Source organism: Podarcis melisellensis, assembly GCF_964234715.1.
Source record: "Podarcis melisellensis genome assembly, chromosome: 13".
Classification (NCBI taxonomy): domain Eukaryota; kingdom Metazoa; phylum Chordata; class Lepidosauria; order Squamata; family Lacertidae; genus Podarcis; species Podarcis melisellensis.
The window spans coordinates 54,963,637-54,989,371 of NC_138545.1; the positions used below are offsets into that span (position 1 = coordinate 54,963,637).

Consider the following 25,735-nt stretch of genomic DNA (forward strand, 5'->3'; position numbering starts at 1 on the left):
TGATAATGATTAGCTGTATCACAGGCATCCACTGTCTGAAAGTAAGGCGTTCCTTTTGCTCCTTAGCTTGTTTTATTTCCATGCATTTCACACACGCAAACACACACCATGGGCGGGTAAAGAGAAACTGCTACCTTCTCTGGTTTGCTGTCTTCTGAAACATGGATGACTAAGATATGGTCGCCCAAGCTGCTGGCAGAAAGGCCTTGGAAAAAGAATGCAAAACAAAGTCACTTGCTAGAAAAATTTGGAAGGACTGCCTTTCTTTGCCAAGCTGCAAAGAAGCCTGGCAGGTAGATTTTATTATGTGCTTGGATGCAGAACTGAGTTTCATTCTTTACTGCTTCCTCTCCCTCACATGGGGCATTTGACAGACTGCAAGAAAGGACTGTTAAGAGGTGGGGGAGGGGGCGGTCAACCTGGGTCCCTTTCAGGCTCTTTGCTGAACCAGTGCAACCAGTTCCTTTGCCAGAGGGATGGCCTTGGCTGACCAGGCCATTTATGCTATCCAAACAGGTTGCTCTGTTGCCAAGGAGGCAAATGGGTGGGTCTCTCCCCATCTCACTTGGCCGGATGCCTGGGAAGGGAAAGGGTTGCCCAAGGACAGCAGGGATGTTACCTCCGAGGGTGGCGTACTCAATCCTCTGCTTGATCTTGGCCATCTCCACCACATAAGCTGCCACACGCGTCAGAACCAGCAGCCGCTCTCGGGGCTTGAAGCCATTCCGGTCGTACTTCACCACCGGCGTCACATACTGAAAACCAACCACGAGGCGAGTCTTAGAAGCAGAGGCAACTTCGCCTGAGAGTCACAGCTTTAGCCACACACCATTCAAGGACCACTGTGCAGGTTGGCCTGCCCTTGCCCCATGCACCCCAGCCCTCACCTTCACTCTCTCGTGGCGGATCAGCTGCAGGACTTTGGGGCTCAACTCGCTCTCGTCTAGGAACACAGGAAAGAGCAAGGGTCACAGTCCCGGAACAAAAGTGGGGAGCCACAAGGAGACATGCACAAAAGGAAACTGATCTCGGGGAGAGATTTTAGGCTGCCTCTGGCACAACAAAACACATATCCCAGTCAATACCAGCTCTACCATTAGGCAAAGTTGATTGTTATGGAAGGGCAGAAATTGCTATTTATTTACATATGGTAATATTTATACTGCTGAAGGCAGGAAGGAGACCTGCTTCTGGGATTAATTTTTGCCTCAGTGACAAAACAACTTGCGCCTTGGTCAGCTGCTCCATCTCTGAACTCAGCATCCCCTCAACCCTCCCCTAGCACAATTAAAATGCACGGTTCAAGTAAGGGGGCTGAAATACCAGAGCCCCCAAACCTATTAAGTCAATGATTGTTGACACATTTATGCTTGTGATATTCTTTGTTACATTAATCTTATTACAGTGGTACCTCAGGTTACATATGCTTCAGGTTACAGACGCTTCAGGTTACAGACTCCGCTAACCCAGAAATATTACTTCGGGTTAAGAACTTTGCTTCAGGATGAGAACAGAAATCGCGCAGCAGTGGCGGGAGGCCCCATTAGCTAAAGTGGTGCTTCAGGTTAAGAACAGTTTCAGGTTAAGAACGGACCTCCGGAACGAATTAAGTACCACTGTACATATAAAGCTTTAAAAATATGTATCGGACCCTTTAATTATGTACCAGTTAAAGTTAAATGTCTGTAACCCAGCTAGACTGATGTTTTGCAGAAGCAGCTCTCATGCCTTTCTCCTCTTCCTGTTTTTGTTTGCTAAAAGCATCTCTGGCCAGAATTCTTTGTCTATAGGATTACTGTTGTGAGTTGGGGGGGGCTCAGTCTCTATGACATCCTGAGTTCCTTTTAATTCTTGGGTTCTGTATCTGTGGGGGTAGAAGGTATAAGAGCAAGCCTGCTAAACCAGTCCCTCTGCCTAGGCAGTGGTTGTGGCTGACTACATGTGAAGAAAATGTGAAGCACAACCAAGTAAGTTGCTCCATGCCATCAAGCGAATGGGCGGGTCTTTCCTCTGCCCCACAAACTGCTAGGGAGGAGAACAAAAGGCAGAGTTGTGTGGGAGAGCCAGAAGCAGTTTGGAGACACACAGACCTGCTTGCTCTGTGCTGGACCCCCAAGCTGTGACTAATAGGTCTGCTAGGGTGTTAATGCTGGGAGCCCTTCTATCCTCTGATCAGGTTGTATATATGGGCAAATAAAACCATATAGCCTAAAGACACCAGTCTCTGCCAACCTTCATTCCAAGGACCCTGGGTTTGTCTGCTCAGGTAAGCTAGCTCCAAGTTCTCTTCTGTTTCCAGGGCAACTCTTCCTAAGAGATGCCTTAGCTATGCAAAAGTTTGGTTAGGAAATCAGGCTTTTAAGCTTTCATTCTCCTCTGCTTGTGTAGCCTTACATATTTGCATTTCCTTGCAAAGGAGGAGCCCACAATGGGTGTGTCAGGCCTTGTGCCTCCAGTGAACCAAATCCTCAACCAGCCTTGCCCTTTCTGGTCTACTCACTTAGCCTGGTCTCAAGAAATGGTTCATTCAGGCTCTGGGCATAACCAGCCTTCTTCCCACGGAAGATGCCACTAGCAATCACTTTTTCCTCCATCTGTTTTGGAACAAAAGAAAGAGACTAGGCCAGTATTTTGCAAGAAGGAAACCACATTAAAACTCTTGCTTCAGGCTGATGTGGGGAGTTGTACTTACGTTACTTAGAGGCATAAGATCAGGACACCTTCCTTCCTGCAAGCCATGGGCTCAGTTTTATTCATTCATTCATTCATTTACAGTGGTACCTCGGGTTACATACGCTTCAGGTTACATACGCTTCAGGTTACAGACTCTGCTAACCCAGAAATATTACCTCCGGTTAAGAACTTTGCTTCAGGATGAGAACAGAAATCGTGCTCCAGTGAAGCGGCAGCAGCGGGAGGCCCCATTAGCTAAAGTGGTGCTTCAGGTAAAGAACAGTTTCAGGTTAAGAACGGACCTTCAGAACGAATTAAGTTCTTAACCCGAGGTACCACTGTATTTGTTGTTGTTGTTGTTGTTGTTGTTGTTGTTGTTGTTGTTGTTAATAATAATAATAATAATAATATCCTGCCTCAAGGTGTCTTACACAGATATATTAAACAAACTAAAAACAGAAAATAAAATCATTAAGATGCAATTAAACACATAGATTTAAAATAATATAAAAGATCTATTAAAAATACAGATAATTACAACAACAACAAATCACAGCAACAGCCCTTTCCTCAAAAACATTCAGTTCTTCACCAGCTGACGAAAGGACAGCCAGGAGGAAGCCATTCTGCCTTCTCCAGGAGGCGTTCCGGAGTCTGGGAGCAGCCCCCCCCCCCCCGCAGAGAAGACCCTCTCCCACACCTCCATCCACTAAGCGGGCCTGTCAGGGGGGCAGGACTGAGAGAAGGGCCTTCCCCTAAGATATCAGAGCCCAGGCAGGTTTGCATGAGGAACGGGGTCTCTCAGGTAGCTGACCTAAGTCCACAGTATGACCGGCACCACTGACTTCCCGTTGTTTGCACTGCTGCTTATTGTGAGGTGGGCAGCGGGGCAAGGGGATGCGAAGACCAGCGTGGTGCAAACGCACCGGCAGGAAGCTATCCAGCACTCCAGGTGATGCATTTGTTTGGTTGTTGTTGTTGTTTTAATACTTTATTGAAACAATACTTTAAAAACAAACAAACAATAAACAAACAAACAAACTACAAAACACTACAGTAACAACACTAAAGAACAAACAAACAAGAAAAAGCATCACATATTGCTTTGACTTCCATTCATCCCACTATTTTTTTTAGGCTTCCCTTTCGATTTCACACTTTGTATTATCACTTCTTAATTTTAATTATCACTTAATTTATTTGTGTTTCATATTGTCCTGCAAGGTTCAGCCTAGACTCGTCAAAGCATTTTTACAATGTAGCTGTAAATATTTGTCAGGGAACTTCCATCAGCTCAGAGGGAGAGGTGGAAGGGCAGTTGTGTTACAGGGAGCCTCCGAAGAGGAGGAAAGCCCCGCCTCCAGTGGGGAGGGGTGGAGGGACCAGGAGATGCTAGGGAGAGCCCCAACACCGAGCCTGAGCAAAGCGGAGGGGAGGGGAGTACCTCTTTGCCAGCGCCCACTCTGGCAGTCGGTTTGGGCGCAGATTGGGGAGGAGAAGGATGGGGGTCACGCGACTGTTATGCTGGGGGAGGTACAAGGACCGGCCACGCCCAGACTCTGCTAGCGACTGAGCAGACATGGACGTGCGGCGCTCTGCACTGTAAATAGTTCGTATTAATAATAAAGCCTGGAAAAGACGGGTTGGAGTCTTGCCTGTTTGCTCTCGAGCAAGCACACCAGCACCTGACAATATTCTTTAAAGACATTCCATTCTTTATTTAAGCTCTGTTTTGAATCACCTCTTAAGCTGCCAGTCATTTTGGCTAGTTCTATATATTCTATCATCTTCACCTGCCAGTCTAATTTGGTGGGTATCACTTCTCCTTTCCAATTTTTGGCTATCAAAATTCTAGCCACCATTGTTGCATACATGAAAATTCTTCTAAACATTTTCGGGATTTCATTAAACATGATTCCCAACAGGAAGACTTCTGGTTTTTTTTTTGAATGAACATATAAAGATTTTTTAAAGTTCATTATATATAATGTCCCAGATTTTTTTTTCTTAACTGCGAAAGCTTGTATAGGGGAAAGCCACCAAGGGGTTTTCAGTTTGAGTAAATCTTTATATTTAGCCCATACTTTATAAAGGGATTTTCTTATTGTATGATTCAAAAAACCCTTGTGGACTTTCACCTTGTCATAAACCAGATATACATGCCAACCATAATGGTTGTCAAACCCCTCTATATCCAACAGGTCTGTGTTTTGCAGTACTACCCATTCACGAATCCAAGTTAGGAACACTGCATCGTGATACAATTTGAGGTCAGGTAAGGAAAAAAACCCTCTCCCCTTAACATCAAGTAATAGTTCATGCTTAATCCTAGGTCTTTTCCCTTGCCATATGAATTTCGAAATGTCTCGCTGCCAGTCCTTAAAGCAGTGTATTCCCCCTAACACCAGAATAGTCTGAAACAAAAAAATAATTATCGGAAGGACATTCATCTTAATTGTGGAGATTCTTCCCCAAAAAGAAAGATGTAGTCTATCCCAAATTTCTTTTTATTTCATTCCAAGTCTTTATGTAATTTTCCTCATATAGGTTGATATTCTTTGCCGTTAGCCAAATCCCTAAGCACTTGACTTTCTTCTTCACCTCTAATCCAGTGATTTTTTAAATTTAATTTTTTCCCCTGCAACTCCATATTTTTAACTAACAAATTTTGGTTTTTTTACAGTTAATTTTAAAACCAGCCACCTGTCCAACTTCTTTTATCACCTCAATCACTTTCGGAAAACTTTCTTTGGTATTTTCCGTAGTAATGATAAGGTCATCAGCGTAGGCTCTCAATTTGTAACATTTTCCTCCCAATACTATACCTCTTATACCTACATCATTCCTTATTTTCCTATTCATAATTTCCAACACCAAGATACATAGTCATGGGGATAGAGGAAACCCTTGTCTAGTTCCCTTCCGTTTATTATAAGTCTGGACTGTTGTCCAGAATATACTGCCTCTACAGTATTCCTCTGACAAAGGTTTCGCCAAAACCCATTGACCTCCAGGAAATATTATTGAACGCCTTTTCTGTGTCAACCAGCATTAATGCTGCTTGCTTATTGTTTCTGGATTGCAAGTATTCTATTTCCTTCAGAACCTTTTTTAGTCTTTCTGCTAAGATATCTGCAAAGATCTTGTAGTCACTATTAAGTAATGAAATTGGCATATAATTGGTGCAAAGTTGTAAATCAGGGGTCGGCAAACTAAGGTCCGCGGGCCAGATTCGGCCCAATTGCCCTCTGAATCTGGCCGGTGAACGGTTCTGCAATCACCGCTTGGATAGGCGCAATCATCATTTTTTTTCCAAAAAAAATTTGGGCGCCATTTTTTTTGCCCTTCCTCCCTCACTATGGCGGCCTCCCTCCTCCCTCCCGGCTTCTCCCCGTCCTGCGGAGGAAGGGGGCTGGGCTTTAATAGGAAGCCTGGCGCCCGGAAAAGCTGGCTCTCCTATTCTCAGCCTCTTAACGACTCTTTCACTCTGTTTTTCTTGAGTTGCCACAGTAGTAATTTTCTGGGGTTATTTGCAAATTCAAAAATTCTGTTTTAATACTTTGATTTGCCAATAAATTTCTTGGTCAATGATCGTTGCAAATTGTGTTTGTAGCAATTTAATACTCTGTTTAATTGTTCGCTTCCTGGATTCTTTAGGAGTTCTTTTTCTTTCTTTTTCGTTATCTCTTCTAAAATTTCTGTTTTTCTCTTCTCCCTCATTCTTTTTTGAAACATATTTTGTTGAAAAAAGAATCCCCTAATCACCGCTTTTCCAGCGTCCCACACTACTTTAATATCTGTACCTTGATTCATATTAAACTTTAAAAATTCTCTCAATGTCTTTTTTGCTTTCTGTAAAATTTCTCATCGTTTAATAAGTTTTCATTGAGACTCCATCTTGGTTTTTTTAATCTCTCCTCTTAGTGTTAACATGACTGACTTATGATGAGAAATGGTTCTCGGTAGGATCTCTGGTTTTGCTACTTTTAATAGAAATTCTTTAGACACCCATAAAGCGTCAATTCTGCTTGCTGATTGGTTGCAATTTGTACAACACCAACCTCGTCGCTGCTTTGCCCCACCCAGTTAGCCAAGGGAGGCCAGGTGCATGGTGGTGCCACCTCACGAGGGCATCCATTGCAAACGGCAGGATGCAACCGCCATTTCTGTCATGCATCCTCTGTTGAAGGGGGCAGTCTGAGGCCACCTTGGCACTATACATTTAAAGCACCACAATACCACTTTAAACAGCCATAGCTTCCCGCAAAAGATTCTGAGAGCTGTAGTTTGTCAAGGGTGTTGAGAGGCATGAAGGAAGCCCTATCCCCCCCCCCCAATTCCCAAAGTGCTTTAACAATCAGTCCCTCCCAGGGGACTCTGGGAACTGTGGCTCTGTGAGGGGAATAGCGGACTCCTGGCAATGCTCAGCATCCTTAACAGATGACAGTTGCCAGGATTCTGTGGGAATGCACTTTAAACATATGCTTCGGGCAGAGGTTTCCAACCTTTTTGAGTCCACAGCTCCCTTTACCAACTACATTGTTTCGGCGGCACCCCTGTGGGGCTCAGGAGCCCAGTTATGTAACCCCTTCCTCCAGAGCTGGCAGCCTCTCACCCTTTTGGGAACACCCTCCCTTGTGAAGTATTCCCTCGGCCTCCTCTCCCCTCCTTAGGAGTCCCCTGGTCTCTGAGCTGCCCCCCCCCCGCCCCAAAGAGAGGGGCCTCCTTACACTGCCCCACAGGGGCCTGGGACCTGTCTGTCCATTCCCAACAGCTGGCGGACTGCCTGGCTAGGCCCCCTGGCCCGCTTGCTTCCTTACTCAGAGGCCGCCTCAACTCCTGACAACCAGCACCCCCTGGCCAGCCCCAGAGGACCTTTTGCCCATGGAGCTTGTAGCTAGGGCTGGTGCAACAAACAGCTGTGCAAGCCTTTGGGAGGCAGAGATGCAAGAGGGCATCAGAGGAGAGAGGGAAGGAAAGGGGGACGGAGACCAGTGTTGCCTGCGGCACCCCTGACCATCATTCAAGGCACCCCAGGGTGCCACGGCAAACAGGTTGAAAACTACTGGCTCAGGGGAATGGAAGAAACCCCAAACCTCTGGCAGTTCTTATCACAAGAGTATTTGATTTTCCATGAAAAGAATTGCTTTTAACTGTCCTGGTCTTTCCCCACAAGGAAACCAGGGCCTTCTGGTGGTTCCCTCACTGTGAGAAGCTAAGTTACAGGGAACCAAGCAGAGAGCCTTTTCGGTAGTAGTACCTGCGCTGTAGAACGCCCTCCCATCAGATGTCAAGGAAATAAACTGCTATCTGACTTTTAGAAGACATCTGAAGGCAGCCCTGTTGAGGGACGTTTTTAATGTCTGATGTTTTATTGTATTTTTAATATTTTGTTGGAAGCTACCCAGAATGGCTGGGGAAATCCAGCCAGATGGGCGGGGTATGTATGTATAAATAAATAAAATAAAATAAAATAAAAATAATAATAATAATAATAATAATAATAATAATAATAATAATAATAATAATGTGAGAGAGCTGCAGTGGAGGTCTTTGGCCCTTCTGAGAGCTCCCAAGCCTCTGCACCTCTGAGCCTTTGCAGAGTGCACTGTCAGCACAACAACAGTAGATGCAACTAGGAGCCAGGGGGACGTACCCAGGACAGATTCCAGCTCCCAACACCGTTCATTTTAAGAATTGAGCCCCACAAAAACTCAAAAGCCCAGACTTTACCTGTGCCTTCTTCTGTGCTGTGATGCCACGGCAATATTTCCGGACAAGGTTTCTTATGCAGATCTTTCTCAGGAACTCAGATGTCTAGGTTGAGAAGGGGGGAGTGTAATCTGTCATTTGAAGGGGGACAAGATGGATGTTTGGGAAGGGGCCTTAACGCAGCATGCAGAAGGCCTCAGGTTTGATTCCCGGTTTCTGGCTAGTGAAGACTTCAGCTTGAGAGAGCAGCTGCCAGTCAGAGCAGGTGGCACCAGGCAAGATGGGGATAAGGCAAGCTTTTAGCAGCGATGGGGGACCTGTGACCTTCCATGCCATATTGGGACTGCAAACAGCACTGAATTTCAGCTCCGTAAGGCCCCTGCAGCTTGAGCTCAGTTTGCCCTAGGAATGGGCAAATCTGTCAATCTTAGTTTCGCTGTGTTTTGCATTTTTCCAGCCACTCTCCTCTTTCCCTCCTTAGCTTGTGACATTCCTTCCAGGAAAGTCCTTGTGACAATTCCTCGGCATTTTAGTGCAAATTTCTCCCAACATATACAAGTAGTTTGGCCAAAATATGTACATATCGTGTTTTCTGTTAAATATATATACATACAAACATACACATCTAACATAATATTGGGTGCTATTTTCAGTGAAGAGGCATCTTTGTGTACACCAAACTTTGTTGTTGTTGTTGTTGTTTAGTCGTGTCAGACTCTTCGTGACCCCATGGACCAACACCAAACTTTAGTATATGCCTATTTCCCTACATGTGCCTTGGCTGGAGAACTGCATTGCAAAATTTGGAGAATTGCAGATTCCAAAGGACTGCCCTTCATCAGTGCCCTCAGCTAACATGAGGGCTGGATCAGACCAAAGGCCCCTCTTGCCCAGCAGCATCTCAGAGTGGCCAGCCAGGCACTGCGGGACACCTGCAAGCCCCCCTCCCACTCTTGTTCCCCAGCGAACCGCATTCACAGGTACAGTAGCTCTGAACATGGAGGTTCTAACAGCTCTCACCTCTTGCATGATCTCTGGAGGCTTAAGCCAGCTTTTGTCCAGGACGTTCTTTGGGATGTGATCTCTGAGTTTCATAAGGTAGGTGTACTGCACAAGCCTCACAAAGTCCTTGTTATTGCGGTTCAAGGGTTGCTTCCGGTGGATGAAGCCTCTGATGTACCTACAGGAGTGGTCCATTTTACTGATAATTTCATTGTTTTAGTCTTCTTGTAAACCACTCTGAGGTTTTGCTTTGCTTTACAATGCAGCAATCCAATGTAAATTGAATGAAACAAACAAAGAAACAAGCCAGCTTACTTCCGGATGGTCTGGGCTGCCCACATCCTCTTTTTGGCCAGCTTCCGGGCCAGGACTCCTCTCCAGCAGGACTCCAGTTTAATGGCTGCGAAACAGAGAGAGTCACCATGGAGGGGCAAGGGGACCCTTTTGCACAAGGGCAGAGCAAGAAGAAAGGGGGGCTGCCAAGAGGGATGCGAAAGTCCTGACCTGCCCCACCATTCCTCCAAGTCAAGCTGCCACGACCCCTATTTTTTGGGACTCCAAATTAAGGAAATGGGGGGAGATTGCCCAGAATGGTTAAGCTTTGTGGGGGGGATTGCAGACAATTGCTCACCCTCCTGAACACCACTGCCAATTGCATGCCTTGCCGAACCCACCAATCATCTGTCCGCTTGCCACCAGCAAACACCAAATGACCGCCCAAATGCTGCAGCAGCCAATCAACAGCAGGCCTTGCCGCTCACAGCTGCCAACAATCACCCATCCCCCTTCTGCACTATTCCTGTGTAAGACGACCCCCCATTTTTAACATATATTTCTAATGAAAAAACCATAGTCTTATACACAGAAAAATGCGATCCTTTTTTCCTCATCCCAAGCCAAAGAGGGGTCATAAGTACCCGAGAGACGGAGGGAACTGAGCAACTGACTCTGGTTCTCACGGGTCAGGAAGGGACAGAAGTCACTCCCTCCCAGGAGAGAGACTTTAAAAGGCTGAGCTGCCTTCCCACCATCAGGGATCCAGACTGGACTTTCTATAAAATTGACCATCCTTGTTGACTACTTGTAAGTAAACCAAACAACCACAGTGTGGCAAATAGGCTATGTTTAGCCCAGTTTTAGAGCCACAGTGCTCTGGTTCATTGTGAGGTCCATTTCGACCTTCTGCCTGCTTTCCCCCTATCTTTTCTAAAAAATAAAGTTTTCTGAAGTGTGTGCGAGGGCCAACATCAGGGTTTTGGAATCCCCATGCTGGGAGGTGCAGTTCAGAAACCGCTGGAGGCAGCAGCATAGCTTAGCTGCTCAGGTGCCCGGTGCAATGCACGCATCCTGCAGCCAGGGGCAGGGCAAGCCAAGGGAGGGTGCGCTGCGTGGAGCCTCTCCGCAGCCTCCCCCTCAGCTGTGGGGCGGCTGAGGTGGTGGGCAGATGCAAGCCCCAGGCTGCTCGAAAAAGCACTGCGGAGCTTGCAGGCAGTCCGCCCACCGCCTCTCCCTCAGGAGAGACGCATGGCTCAGACACGCTGCAGGCACCGTGGTATGAAGCCCAGTGCCCCCCGCCTCACCTGGCTACCAGTGGCATAGGAAGGGGGGTGCAGGAGTTGTTGTTTTTTTAAAAAAAGTGTTGGGAGCCCAAATTTTATTTATTTATTTTAAAAACACATATTTTTGCCATTTTGTACCCGCCTCAGTGATGAAACCTGGGGCAGCCCACACCCACCGCACCCCCCTTCCTATGCCACTGCCTGGAGGGCCAAAGTTTCCCCCCTTCCCACTTCAACATAACAGTTATTTTATAGAGTTTTAAATATTTTATTGTGAAGCTGCTTGTAAGTAATATCAATGAATAATAACGTCACATAATTGTGGCAGAAGACACACAGCAGAGGGCAACAATGCGCTGTTCTTGCTGAAGACCCAAGTAAACACTGAATTAATTTCTTTGTTCAGCTGCACTATTCTGAAAACTAGGAAACAGAGAAGCTGAACAAAGAAATTCAGGAGAGTAGACCCCAAGTATGTTCTCCAGGGCTCATATCCCAGCTGAAATGAGAATCTGTAAAGGAAAGAAAAGTTACCCACCCCCTCCTTGACTTGTTTCCAATCCATCTAGGCACTAAAAGAACTTGTAACTAAGAACAGGGGGCCAAGTTTTATTTTATTAAACTGTAAGCCTGAGAGCAGGGACCACCTTGTTTCTGCTACATTCTAGCAGAGGCGTAGGAAGGGGGGGTGGGAGGCGGATCCCCCTGGGTGTCATTGCTGAGGGGGAGTGACTTTCGGTGTGCTGCCCGCCCACAACGCCCAAGCCTACCCTAAGCCGTCAATGGGGGGAGCGTGATAAAAAAATTTCCACGCTGGGTACCACTTGACCTTGCTACGCCTCTGCAGTCTGGGACACTTTCCAGCTGAAGAGGGGGCTAACCATTGTTTACATCAAATCAATAAATATGCAGCAAATTAATGTTCGTTAGTAACATTCAGAATTGCAACAAGAAGCTGAATGTTAGAAACCAACATTTGAAATAAAGACGTTTTGGGTCTCAATTCCAAATAATGCATTTTTTATTTAAAAATCCCGAATTGGTACAAAACCAAGCAAGATCCCCCTGGGGTTTTTGCAGCCAAGATCTGCTACTTACCTGCTTCCCTCATCTTTTGGAACTCACGCTTCCCTAGGCATCCTTTGTATTTGGCTTGTATTCTGGAAACTGAAAAGGAAAAGCAACTGGGAATTAGAGAATGGTAGAGTTGGAAGGGATCCCCAAGAGTCATCTAGTCCAGCCCCCTGCAATGCAGGAATCTCAGCTAAAGAATCCATCACAGATGGCCATCCAAGCTCTCTTTAAAAAACCTCCAGGGAGTTCCAGGCACTTAGCCGGGTCTGCGTTTCGTTTTTGACAATGAGTCCCAGCAGAGACTGTGCTGTCTTTATGATATATGGTTCATTTACAAATATATGCAACCTGAGCCTATGATGGAGGGGTTCAAAGCATTAGACTCCATGAAGGTCCCATCTCTTCCACTGCTGCTGCTTCTGATTCGAACAGACACCCCCATCAATTTCTGAAGTAATCTACAAATTTCCTTTTTAAAAAATCTGCACAAAAAATCAATTTACACATTCCATTGCAAAATACCTATCTAAACAAGGATTGTATGTCAAGGTACACATTTCTAAACGCTTTATCCTAAAAAATGCATTTTACGTGGATTTTTGTTTATATCTTTAGCCAAGAGCTGTACTGAAAAATCCAAAGAAGTGCAAAATCTGGAGGATGTTTACATTCTGATCTGTGCAAATTAAATCAGCTCATGTAAAACTGCAGACCAAATAAAATTCTCCTCCATTCCTAGTTGCAAAATCCACCTGCTTTTAGCAATCCTAAATTTCCTGCAGGCCATGTGAACTGCAAGGCTGTGGTCTTTTCAGATGCTGCCTAGGGCAAACCCTCACAGAAACAAGGTGGCATCAAAATATTCAGTTAAAAATGACTTTTGGGGATTTGCAAGATCAAAAGTGGGCAAATTACATACCTAGCCGATTTTTTCTGAATTCAAAGGCATCTTCTGTGGCAAACAGAGTTCTTGGGAAACGGATGAATATTTTGGTCCTAAACAAGAGAAAATCATCCAATGAGATGCAGGCACCCAAAATTCTATCATTTGCTCTGAGGGTGGTCTCACCAAATTTAAGAACTCCCAGGAAGAGATGGGCAAAATCTGTCCATTTCAGTTTCTCCCCATTTCCCCCTTTTAAGTTCAGTTCACCACATTTCCACATCCATTTGCAGTCCTCATGAAAACACTTCCAGATTTTTAGCACACATTTCTCCTAACAGACACTCTTCTGTAATATTTTGCCCAATGTACACATTTTTGCAAGCAATTTATCCTAATGCCTATTTGTATGTTGCTCTTACTTTCCCATTTTGTACTCTTCTGGCTTGTAGCCAATATGCTTGACTAGCTTCTCAACTCCTTTGGCAGCCGTCCCTTGCCAGTAAGGCCAGGTATCTGGACACAGGGACTTGTACCTAAAAACAAAATTATAAATAAATTCAGGAACTAAAGGAAAGTGTTTCCAAGCAAATCTCCTGAGCCACTTCTGACCCCCCTCTCAGGAGCTGGAGTAAAGTGTACTCAAAGCAAAACACGGTATCAGTGAAGTTAACTCTTTGTTCAAAGAAGCAAAGCAGTGCAGGCCTAGTGGTGACAGCAGCCCTTGCCAGCAGCCCTTGCCCCCATGAGGCATTTGCAAGGGCTGAAGGTCCCTCTTTCCCACCACTCTCTAAGGCTCCCCACCCAGTTCCTTCCCCAGCAGCTTAAGGCTCTGTCTGCTTCTCTCTCTTTCCTCGGCGTCTTCTAGAGACCATGGCGAAGGGAAACTGGTCGCAGCAAGAGAGGAAGACTCCCCGGCTTCTTCTCAACGCTGTCTCCTGGGCCCCGTCCTCTCCTGCCTCTGAGCCTGGACCGCTCTCCGCCACAGACTCTTCCTGCTCACCAAACCCTGTGGCCTCTTCCAGCACCGCCTCCTGCCAGTCTGCTCCCTCTTCTTCCTCTGACCCCTCATTGTTGTCCCACCCCCACTCCCCAGGGCCCAAACCTTCTTCCCTTGGGGGTTCCCAGCTGGTTCCTCCCACCACAACTCTGCGACCAACCAGTCCATGAAACCTCCTTTTACTTTGCCTATAGGGCAGTTGGTGCAGTGAAAGTAAGAATGTAATCAAAGCCTGCTGGATCAGGCCAATGTCCTACCCAGACCAGGATCCTGTTCTCACAGAGGCCAACCACATGCCTCTGTGGGAAGCCCCAAGCGGGACTGGAGCACAAGAGCAACTCTCCCCTTCTTTGGTTTCCAGCAACTGGTATTCAGAAGCCTTGCTGCCTCCAACCAGCCATGACGCAGGCGGCTCTGCCCTGCCTCCAGAGTCAGAGGCAGTGATGCTTCTGAATAGCAGTTGCTGGAAACAAGGGTGGGGAGAGAGCTTTGGGCCTCACCTTTGCAGAAAGTGCTCATACTTCCGACGGTAAGCGAAGCCGGCTCGCCTCACTCGCAGATGCTCCATCAGGCCCAGGTACTTCACCTGGTGCCTTATCAAGGAGTCATCAAATTTGTCTGCAAAAGACAAAACCCACACCAAGGACAAGAGGTTGTTGCTACCAGCTGGATGAGGGCACATGTGCAATCAGGGGAGGAGGAAGGGGGTGTGGTGGGTGCGGTCTGCCCCAGGTGTCACCACTGAGGGGGGTGACAAAATGCCAGGCGGCGCTCACTGCGGGGCCTGAGCCACACGTCTCTCCTGGGAGAGACGCGGTGACTTGGGCGCACAGAGGCTCCACGCTGCCCAAACAGTCCGCCCGCTGCCTCCCCCCCAGTTGTAGGATGGCTGAGTGGGAGGAGGCAGGCAGACTGGAGGCCCTGCGGTGCACCCCGCCCCTATGGGCGGCTGGCCTCACCCCGGGCGCGTTGTCCCAGGCACCAGAGCAGCTTCCTCTGCCACTGTGTGCAAACTTTTAAGTTAGGAGAGAGAGAGAGAGAGAGAGAGAGAGAGAGCAGGCAACTGACCAAGGGAAGAGGCTGGCCAAGCCATAAGCTCCCTTCTCCTTTTACACCATTAAGATACATATGGTTGTTGGGGGGGGTGATTCTGGATTATGCTCTGAGTCCCTTCCAATTTTTTGGATCCCCATCCCCAGCGAGGGCTGGAGTCTAATGGAGTAGGTTGCTTGTCAGTTGATCAGACAAGTTTCTTTCTGAGACAGTGACCCAAAGTATCCCCAAAGAATAAGAAGGTTGCAAGAGCTACAACAAAGCGACAGTGCCCTCCAGAGGCTTTCCTTCACCCCCCTCCCCTCATCTGGCTGCTAGGTAGCAGAACAACAGCCAGAGTTGTGTGTGTCAGCTGAGCTGAAAGCAGGCTGGAAGCTGGGGACACAGAGATGCAGAGATTTGCCTGCTCTGTGCTGGATCCAAAGCTGTGAGTCTGCTGCCCCCAGTCCCAGGAAACCAAAACTGGGCGAGTGGCTGGAAACTGCTGGATTCTCACCACCTGGAGACTGGGATGGTGCCGATCATTACCCAGGGTTCAGTTTCCTTGGAATGGAGGTCACTAGAGACTGTGTTGTCTTTAGGATATATGGTTTTATTCACACACACATATATACAACCCGAGCATAAAACCAAGAGACTCACAGCATGAATACCCCAACAGATCTCATGTCCCTGTTAGGTTTCTAGGGGTGCCCCCCTCAAGCCATAGCTTTGGCTTCTGCACACAGAGCAAGTCAAGCCTCTCCTTTCCAGCTTCCAGCTTCAGTCCAGGATAAAAAGAAAGACTAGCTCCTTGGCTTGTTCTTCTCCCACCCCAGGATGATGTGGCATCCATCCAGATGACGGAGGTGGAGCCCTAGGCCATTTCTGAAAGAGCATTGCAAGCTGATTGTGTCCGTAGCAACACATCTGTCCTTCACCTGCTCTTTAGACATGTAAATGGAGTGTTTGCTGGCCTGGCTACGGCCACTATCTGGGCTAATCATTGCAGCAGTCCCTACAAACTACAGTCTTGCAGGCACAAAACCACAGGGTTGGTTGGGACCCAAAGAAATCATCCAAAACAACCCCTCCCCCCGTCCTGCCTTTCCTTATTCCATTTATAGTATTGGGCATTTTGTGGGGAAGGATAGAAGTTGAAGAGGAAGGGAAGCTTGACCCTATGGTTGCATCTTAAGCTAAAAGGTTTTCTGGTTAGTGGGTCTAGAACAGGTCCCCATCACCGCAGACCTCTGCCAGCCAGAGCAAAGAGCTTTGCATATTATTATTATTATTATCAACACAATGCACCCTTCTGCTGAGTTCCCAGAGACAACCTTACCAGCCGCTTTGTCATCATTGGGTTTAATGCATCGAATGTAGGAAGGTTCTTTCGACATGAGGATGTCTATCAAACTAGCCAGGCTGTTTTTGAACTGAGTTGCCACCTGAGCAAATAGAAAGGACTCATTCAAAACAGTTACACAGAATGTCACATAGGAAGTACAGTTGCAAGGACAAATCATAAAAATGTAAAAATAAAAGTGTCCCCTTCCAATTAATACAGGATTGCTGGTGGGACTGTGAGTTCTGGGGACATCCTTCCATCTGTGGTGGGAACGCCCTCGGGTTTCATTATAGTGGTACTTCGGGTTACATACGCTTCAGGTTACAGACTCCGCTAACCCAGAAATAATACCTCGGGTTAAGAACTTTGCTTCAGGATGAGAACAGAAATCGTGCTCTGGTGACGCAGCAGCAGCGGGAGGCCCCATTAGCTAAAATGGTGCTTCAGGTTAATAACAGTTTCAGGTTAAGAACAGACCTCCGGAACAAATTAAGTTCTGAAGCCGAGGTACCACTATATTTTGATCTCAAGCAATGACGAAAGATCTTAAACCACATGCCCTGGCTTCCCCACAACTGTCGTCTCTCCACATATTCGAAACAACATGAAAGCTTGTCTCCCAAAAGAGCTTTAGATGTGGATGTTAGATGCTGCTGGCATTTCAAAAGCTCAGCAATTAAACCCCCTGGGGGGGGATCTACATTTGTCCTTGTGGTATAAGAACTTAGGGACTCAGGCTATTGTAGGAAAAAAATACACATAAGCTGCGTGCCTCCAGGGAGGTGGAGGATCCAGAGCACTTCCACGTCATCTGACTGGATTTTATTTCCTGTGCTTCAGACTCAAATGCCCCCGCATTCACCATCCATGCCACCTTGGGAAATACGGATGTCTCAGTTTATATTGGTATGTCTTTCCCTTAGTATTTATTGTTTGTTTGCACTGCATATGGCACTGCACTTTTCAGTTGTTAGCAAAGGCAATAAAGGTTTTTTTAAAATTAAGCCCCACCCCCCACCCCTTCCCACAAAACTGTTGAAGTTTCAAGCTACGTCACTTGAAGCTTGCATCAAGCTCAGGCCTGACATCTAGGCCCACATGTATGGGATAAACCAGGGGTCGGCAACATTTTTGGGGCATGGGCCGGTTCCCGATCCTGCAGACACCATTTCCAGCACTCCTTCCGACGCGGAAGAGGCGTGCGCAGCTTCCCGTTGGCTTGAGGAGCTTCCTGCAGCCAATGGGAAGCCGCCCAGTGTCGCAGAAGGAGGTCCCCGCTCTGCTCCACGCCAGTTTAGTGCAGCACACAGGAGCCAACCGAGTGGGAGGTGGGGGTCCATGGGCGGGTTAAACAACCCCCATGGGTCACTTCCAGCCCATGGGCCTTAGGTTGCCTATGCCTGGGATAAACTCACAGTCTCAGGCCTCCTTCGGTTGTCCAACTCCGTCAGGTGGAAACATTCTCTGAGGATCCCATTTTTCGACCTGCACAGCACCTGGGATCAAATGAAAATAAAGCAAAGTCACTGGGAAGATCAGAGCACGGGGAGCCTATTCAAAATTTGCTGGGGGAGGGAAATGACGCAAAATTTCTAGACGTGCATGGGGCACAGGAAGCTGGAGAAAATACACCTCCTTTAAAAATCATGGACATTTTTGGGGGGGGCACGGAAAATTTGCAAATCCCAAGTCAGATCTTGCTGTTAAAACGAAACATAACCCAAGCTTTGACTTTAGAAAACAAGAGGATTCCCATCAGAACATTGTGGATTCTCCTTTCAAGTCGCCAGAATTATCACACGTTGAGAGCCTCACACTATAAAACCTATCATTCCTTCTACTCCTGATGCTACGGTTGGGAGTGCCATTGTTTAGGCAGGCAAAACAGCAGCACCCAGCAGCTTGGGTGGAGGGAAATCCCTGAGGCTTGCAAATCTTTTTTTCAAAAGAAAGGCATGGGGGGGATCCCAAAACAGTCTCCAAAGAGGGCTGGGGTCTTTAGTGCCCACAGAATGCAGACTGGCTGGCTGTTGAGACTGGAGAGGAGGAGGAATGCAAGGACAGATTCGCAACAGGAGCTAACTTGGGGCTTCCAAGGGTCTCCTCTCCAGACCATGGCTCATGTTTCAAGTTTGCTTTTGGGCAATTTAAGATTGCTGGGGAGGGGGTCCACCACCAGCACTGCACTACACAGTAAATCTAGCTACCCTATAAGCAGGGGGGGGAGATCCAGAGGGGGCGGTCAGTAAAAAAAGACCAGGGACTCGGGGCCCTGTCTCACCCCCAAACTCTCTCTACTTATCTCCAATCAGGTAGTTTTATCTGTGGTTGCCAGACCAGACATCAGACCCCTAAAACATCCTTTGTTTTACATGAAATAATTTGTGTATTATTTATGTACTGGGTTTGTGTATTTAAATATCCAGTGCTACCTCAGTTTTTGAACGTAATCCATTCCAGAAGACCGTTGAAGTTCCAAAATGTTCAAAAACTGAACATTTACTTCCAGAAGCACTTACTTCCGTAAAACTCAATACGGAATACGCATGGCACGTTCGACTTCCGAGACGTTAAAAAACCAAGGTACCACTGTTTATGTAAGAACATGTGCCCATGTTGCTATTTAAATTAGCCATTCATGTCTCATAAATAAGACAGGATAGAAGCCCAAACAAATTAACATAATTAAAAGATGTGTTTACCTCTTTAAGGTTCCGGTACAGCAAGTCATTATTTTTCTCCAAGAATCCTGGAATTGGGGTTGGGTGGGGAAATCAAAGTGAATTAAAACACAAAAAATTATAGAATCATAGTGGCTAGGAGCCATTGATAGCTGTCTTCTCTGTGAAGCAAATCCCAAACTGATGCCCACCCCACATCTTGTGGGACTGAACTCCTCCTTTCTTCACTCCAGCAGCCCAAGAGAGTTACTGGAAATTTAGCTCGAGGATTAAACGTTGTGTGCTAGATGTAGCTAGTTAATGTCAGAACATCAGAAGAGCCTCCTGATCAGGCCAGCATCCTGTTCTCACAGGGGCCACTCAGATGCCTGTGGGAAACCAGCAAGCAGCGTTTGGCAGCAACACTGCCTCTGACTAGGGGAGCCATATCTGTGGGGCTGTGGGGGCTGAGCTCCCCCAAAAATTTTCCGTGAGGGGGCCAGGCCCCCTCAATATTGTGCAGCCCACATAACAGAAGGAAGCCCAATGGGGCCTGCTACACCCTCCAAAAAGCCCAGCAGGGCCTGCTGTGGCTGCAATGGGATCCGTCTGGCACCCACAAGGTTGGGCAGAACCCGGCATGCCTGGCTCTGAATGTGGAGGCAGAGAATAGTTATTGTAGCCAGAAGCCATCCAAACCTCCTGCTCCAAATTCGCCCAACGCTTTTTGAAAGCCACCCAAGTTGGTGGCCATCCCCGTCTCTTGTGGGAGGGAGTTTCATAGTTTAACTACATGTTGCGTGAAGAAGTACTTCTTTTTACATGTCCTGAATCTTCCAGCATTCCGTTTCATGGGATGTCACTAGGGATTAGTTCCGACACTCTTTAACCTGGTCTGGTCTTAGTGTGTCTGGTCTGGTGCCACCGCCAACGTGGCACCTCCAAGCCAGCAGAGGCTGGGCTCTGGCTTGCTCACCGACAGTGCAATAGGTCACCTCTCCGGCATAGTGAAGAAGGCGGAAGTCCACCCAGTCAATGGATTTCCGCGTCTTCTGGTCAGCAAGCTTCCGCCTGGAGACAGAAAGAGAAGAGGTCAAAACCTTTCCGTTCCGGGGGGCAGCGCATTTGCACCTCCCTCAGGGTCAAAAAGAAGAGCCAGGTGGGCTGGGCAGAGCTAGGGGGTGCTCTGAACGAGGAAGGGAAGGGCATGTGGGAAGCAGGTCTCCTCTGGGGGAGGTTACGGAGTGTAGGTGCATACGTCACGAAGTGGGCATGGTCTCCTACTTTCTCCTCCAACTTTTCCAGAAAGCTCAGGTCTGTCGCTTCTCCAGGCCGCAGGCATTCTTCATCCTGACACAGGAAGGAATATGAGAAGTCTTGCCTATTCTTCAGCTAACCAAAACTGGATTTCTTCGGGGGGGGGGGCACATTCTCCCCATACATTTAAATTACCATGACACCACTTCAAAAAGTCAGGGGTTCCCCCAAAGGATTCTGGGAGCTGGGGTTTGGAAGGGGGCTCAGAGCTGACCTCTATTCCCCTCAGGTCCAGTTCCCCAGGATGCAAAATCCCACAAGCCACAAGTGCTTCTGAGAAGGACAGTTTGAAATGCCTCCCTGGGCCACTGCCAAGTCTGATGAAGTTTCCACTAATGAGAGTCCTGGCCTCAAGTAGCCCATCTATAAATCATTTGGCTCCATTTCTCTGTCAGCAGGCAAGGAGGCATGCGAAAAGTTATCCATTCTTGAATAACTCCTTTTATCCCTGAAAACCCACCACTTTGGTGGTTTCCTGGGGGTGAGAGTACAAGTCCTTCGTCCATGGAGAAGGAGGAAGAGGAGGAGGAGCAGGAGAACTCCAATGCCCAACATTGGAGGCAGTTGCGCTCCTGAAGGCTGGAAGATGCAGGAAATGCCCTCGAGGGCTCTTTCCTCATGCTCTACCAACTGAGCTAACATGACTAGAAAGAAGATGTAGATCTCAGGCAGTCAGGCATCCCTGGGGTGTTGACACCACAAACTAAAACCTGGCTGAAATTGGTTTAACTGCTGCACCCGATTCAGAAAGAAACTTTGGGGCTGTAGTTTTGGAAGGGTGTGCGACTAATTCTCTGTTAGAAACTCCCTAGCTATTCCCAGTATACTTTTGGCAGGAAGCCATGACTTTTAAACATTTCAAACTTTTAAACATGAATCTTCTCTCTTACCAGTATGGAAATGATCCCCTTGTGTTTCTCTTCCACGAGGTCACATATGATCTTGTTGTTGAAATATGGGATTGGCTCCCACTGGAATGAGAAGCAAAAACAGAGACTCAAGAGGGCTTCCTGCAAAATTAAAAAGTCACACCTGATGCACATAACTTTTCCATCAGCAAAAGCATCTCTGAGATCCAGGTGTGTGGGGACGGGCTACTTTGGGGACAGCAGTCCTTGGGACAATCTGAGGCTGAAGAACTGAGGTGAGATTTGGACAGAGAATTCAAACAAGGAATTAAACTCCCTCTGGGCTGGAGAAGATTAACAAGGGGTGAGCTGCAGCAAAATGTTGCTGTATGAGGCACTCCTGTTTGGTTTTCCAAGCGCTTCATTCCATGTTACCCCCTCCCACCTCATTTTCCACATACACCCCGCTAAAGCCCCCTTACCTTGGCATTCCATGGCCACACTGGGCACCCTCAAACCTCATTAGTTGCTTCGGGGGGGGGGCACTGCCTACCTTGAGGATTTTCTTTTCTGCTTCTGCAAACCTTGAGTCTCCCCAAACCGATGCCCCCCATCTCCATGCCCTATTTGCGCTATGCAAGGATGGGCAGAAACAGGAGCAACAGGCTCTTCAGAGAACTAAAGTGGGGCCTCTGCTTGTGGTGTGCCCAGCCCACCTCCCCCTCTGGCAGACACATTCAGCAGGTTTGGATATTGCTTTGAAAACTGGCAACGCCTGTTTTGTCTGTTTGGGGTATGGGGGACCTGTGTCCCAACCAATTCCCAGCAATGGTAGGGAGCTGAAATCCTCCAACACCTGGAAGGTCAGTGATGGACAGATCATGAATGACCAGATCATCTAAGTCAACTTCACCTGTGTTTATTTGAAATTTCATTCAACCCACATGTACTTAAATACGTGTTTTATCTTAAGGAAGGATGTGACGGCAGACCAGGAAGGCAATAAGGAATCTTTTTTTTGGGGGGGGGGGTTGCGGCCTTTACCTCAATGCCCTCCAGTTCATACTCCTCCTGCTCAGCCTTCAGGGTCATCTCTATCAGCAGTTGCTGTAGCTTCTCATTGCAGTAGTTGATACAGAATTGCTCAAAACTTGAGAGGAAATTCCAAGTGCAGAAAAGTCATTTGAAAAATATGGGCATTTAATTCTCAAACAGGAGCTAACGAGGGTAAACCCGTTTCTGCACTGCAGCTGCTTTAAGACTGCTGGGTGGGGGGTGGGGTCTCATAGGACTGACAACTCTTCTAATCCTCCCCCCACCCCACCTGCCATGTCAGGGACAAGGAGTCCAATGTCAGAGAATCCAAGAACTGTAGAGCTGGAAGGGACCCCAAGGGTCATCTAGTCCAACCCCCTGAAAGGCAGGAATCACAGCTAGAGAGTTCATGACAGATGGCCACCCAACCTCTCTTTAAGAACCTCCAACAAAGGGCAGTCCACCACCACTGATATGCAAGATTTCCATGTACAGGGATTTTAAATTTATTTCATTTTTACTTTTTCACCAAGGGCCCTTAAGGAAAGCCACCCTGAGCAATTGGAAGAGCTTGCAAAAGATGTTCTCCTCCTTTAGGTCTCAATACTCACAAGTCAGATTTTTTTGTAAATGCTGTGACCAGAAGCACATGGGGACCAGCCCAAAGTTTCCAGGCAGACCCACATAAAGCACATTGCACTAATCAAGCCTGGAAGTGACCAGAGCAAGAGTAACTTACCTGTTTGTCTCAAAAACCTCAAAGCCATAAATATCAAGCAGCCCAATCACAGTTTTCCTGGTGAGATCCTGCCAAGCAAAGCAAACAACAACAACAACAACTTAGGGGGATTAAATCCAAAACATCATTTTCAGTTACTTGGTTTTGTAGCAGGAACCCCCCCACCCCAATCATTCTGTTTGTATAAACTACACACTCACACACTATATACACCACATTTCTGTTATAAATTCATAGAAAATCAACCATACATCGGATTTGCACTGTTCCATTTTTATTTTACTCCATATGACAAGAACTAACAAAGGGGGGTGGCTTAGTCCTGGTCAGCCATAATCCCTTCACTGTCTCAGCACATCCACAGGAGCCCTGCCCATGCCAACCCTGATGATCCCAGACAGAAGACAATCAAGATCACAAAGAACTTGCATATGGGAGTGGATTCAACATGGACTGAAACAAAGGACACTGATCAGATCTTCCCTCAGGGGGCAGGAAACTGCAAAATCCCCTTTGTCTCCATGGGGAGGGGGGAAGGGAGGAACCAGCCAGGTGACAAGACACTCAAGTTACCACCAACTCCTCCCACAACCCCTCCTTTCTGTAATGTATGCCTCCCTCAACCCCTCCTTTCTGTAATGTATGCATGATGTTTCTGGGGGGGGGGGGGGAGACCTGGAGGAGGGAAATTTCAAAAGTTTTTATAAGACCTTGCACACTATTCTTCTGGGTCTTTCCTCTCTCCTGCACGTGAGGGGAATACCCTGTTGCAACAGTTCAATAAAGGCCAAGCCTACAGGCTGCTGTTTTGCTCCAAGTTATCCTGGTTGGTGTCTTTGTTTTGTCCAAGAGAACCCTCGAAGTTTCCGTTAACAGTTTCCATTTGTCAAATTTTCTCTATATATTTTTAAGCCTACAGGGAGCAGTCCTCCTCACCCTCCACGGATCTTCTGAGTCCATTATGGGCAGGTAGTATACCTAAACACTTTGGGCCTTTGCTTAAAAACATATAAATGACTTCCTTTGACATTCCAGATTACTGTTTCTACATATTACCTCATTTTGTAATATGCAGATGGGTGGGGTATAAATAAATAAATTATTATTATTATGTCCCTGGTTGCATCAATTTTCTCATTCTCTTTATCAACAGATAGTACTGGGACTATGTTCAGAGTAAAGTTTTGTTATATATGTTGTGTTTACTATTATGTATTTCTTATTTGTCTAAGAAAATTTCTATAAACATCAATTTATAATAAAGAATAAGTTATGAGAATATTGGCTTACTGAGCACTATGATCCAGAGTTATAAAACTCAGTTACATCTCTGGATTACAGTGCTCAGTAATTTTGATATTTTTGATATTTGTAGATATATTTTTGTATTAATGTATGTTTCAGAGCTTTTATCTTTTTGTTGTGAGTTGCTCTAAGAGGGATTTTTTGTAATAAGTTAAGTAGCCTATAGATGGATAAATAAGTAAATAAAAGCACTTTTCCTATCTGGCTGCCCCTTTATCCATTGTTTAAGGGGGGAAGGTGGGCTATGCAGAAGAATACACTCTGTTCTGGCCAGGCCTCCCTTCCCCAGTCAGCACGGGACCCAGAGAGGGGGATGTGGCCCGTCTCTCACAGACTGGCTCCAAGGAGGAACAGTTATCTTGGAACGACTGCCGGATTGCCAACTACAAACATGGTTTTTAAAAAATGTTTCAGAGGGTCATGTTGTATTAGCTACAACAAGAGACTCACCTTGTTTGCTAAAGAGCTGTTGATTTTGTTGACCAGCCAAGTAAATGTCCGCCCATAAATGGCCTTTGCCACTGCATCTCGAGCGTAAAAGGCCAGGTCAACATCGAGTGGACTTAAAACCTTTGGGGAGGAAGAGCACAATGGTGGGGTCACCTAGTGAAGTGGCTACTTCAGTTCTTTGCAAGCAAATCAGGAAAAGCTTCTTAGCATACCTCTTCAAACCGGGCTTCAATTTTTCTGTGAGTTAGGGCCTCTTGCAGAATTGATAAGTGGACCCCCAAAAGCTATAAAGAAAGAGAGGGGGGAAATGGACCTTAAATTTCAAAGTCTAGCAACCAAGATTTTGTACAAGCTTTAGAGTTCTCCATAATTCTTTTCAGGTGAGACAGGAAGTGCTCCTTGGACCTGGATCTGCCACCTGAGGCCACTGCTTCTCTCCAGCCTCCATTTCTCTTTTCTTTTCCCCAGGTGCTGGGGGCAGAGGAGGAGGAGACGGGGGGGGGGGGGCAGCTGGGAATTCTGCCTCAAGCAGCAAAATGTCCTGGGCCAATTCTGCTCAGTATCATCTGAAGATGGAGATGCAGACTGTATCAGGCTATACCTAGGTAGGATTCTGGGATGAAGCAACAATGGCTGCTCCATTTTTGAAAACACAAAATCTGGTTGTGTTACCCAAATCTGTCTTGATGCCTCAAGTGAAACACAGTTAAGCAGAGAACACAAATACAGACTCTGATGTTTTCCTTACATAAGTGAAGGCAGAGATTTAATTATGGTGCTGTACATAGTAAGGGGACGTTGGTGGCGCTGTGGGTTAAACCACAGAGCCTAGGGCTTGCTGATCAGAAGGTTGGCGGTTCGAATCCCTGTGACGGGGTGAGCTCCCATTGCTCGGTCCCTGCTCCTGCCAACCGAGCAGTTCGAAAGCATGAACTGCAAGTAGATAAATAGGTACTGCTCCGGCAGGAAGGTAAACGGCGTTTCTGTGTGCTGCTCTGGTTCACCAGAAGCTGTTTAGTCATGCTGGCCACATGACCCGGAAGCTGCACGCCAGCTCCCTCGGCCAGTAAAGTGAGATGAGCGTTGCAACCCCAGAGT

General features: G+C 46.9%; 1 protein-coding gene across 5 annotated transcripts in view; it reads right to left on the minus strand.

Annotated features, from left to right (window-relative positions):
- Window positions 1-25,735, minus strand: part of MYO1H (myosin IH) — a 77,952-nt gene that overhangs the window by 4,624 nt on the left and 47,593 nt on the right. For all 5 annotated transcript variants that reach the window (XM_081884571.1, XM_081884573.1, XM_081884572.1 and 2 more), the window contains exons 9-29: window positions 24,850-24,921; window positions 24,638-24,757; window positions 22,883-22,950; window positions 22,153-22,258; window positions 21,151-21,231; window positions 20,202-20,293; window positions 19,920-20,014; window positions 18,986-19,032; window positions 17,699-17,779; window positions 16,278-16,383; window positions 14,404-14,521; window positions 13,326-13,439; window positions 12,940-13,016; window positions 12,045-12,113; window positions 9,703-9,787; window positions 9,406-9,565; window positions 8,407-8,490; window positions 2,501-2,594; window positions 888-943; window positions 620-755; window positions 135-205 (exon numbers count right to left, since the gene is read on the minus strand). In XM_081884571.1, the coding sequence (XP_081740697.1) occupies window positions 135-205; window positions 620-755; window positions 888-943; window positions 2,501-2,594; window positions 8,407-8,490; window positions 9,406-9,565; window positions 9,703-9,787; window positions 12,045-12,113; window positions 12,940-13,016; window positions 13,326-13,439; window positions 14,404-14,521; window positions 16,278-16,383; window positions 17,699-17,779; window positions 18,986-19,032; window positions 19,920-20,014; window positions 20,202-20,293; window positions 21,151-21,231; window positions 22,153-22,258; window positions 22,883-22,950; window positions 24,638-24,757; window positions 24,850-24,921 (1,932 nt within the window). The remainder of the gene's footprint in view (window positions 1-134; window positions 206-619; window positions 756-887; window positions 944-2,500; window positions 2,595-8,406; window positions 8,491-9,405; window positions 9,566-9,702; window positions 9,788-12,044; window positions 12,114-12,939; window positions 13,017-13,325; window positions 13,440-14,403; window positions 14,522-16,277; window positions 16,384-17,698; window positions 17,780-18,985; window positions 19,033-19,919; window positions 20,015-20,201; window positions 20,294-21,150; window positions 21,232-22,152; window positions 22,259-22,882; window positions 22,951-24,637; window positions 24,758-24,849; window positions 24,922-25,735) is intronic.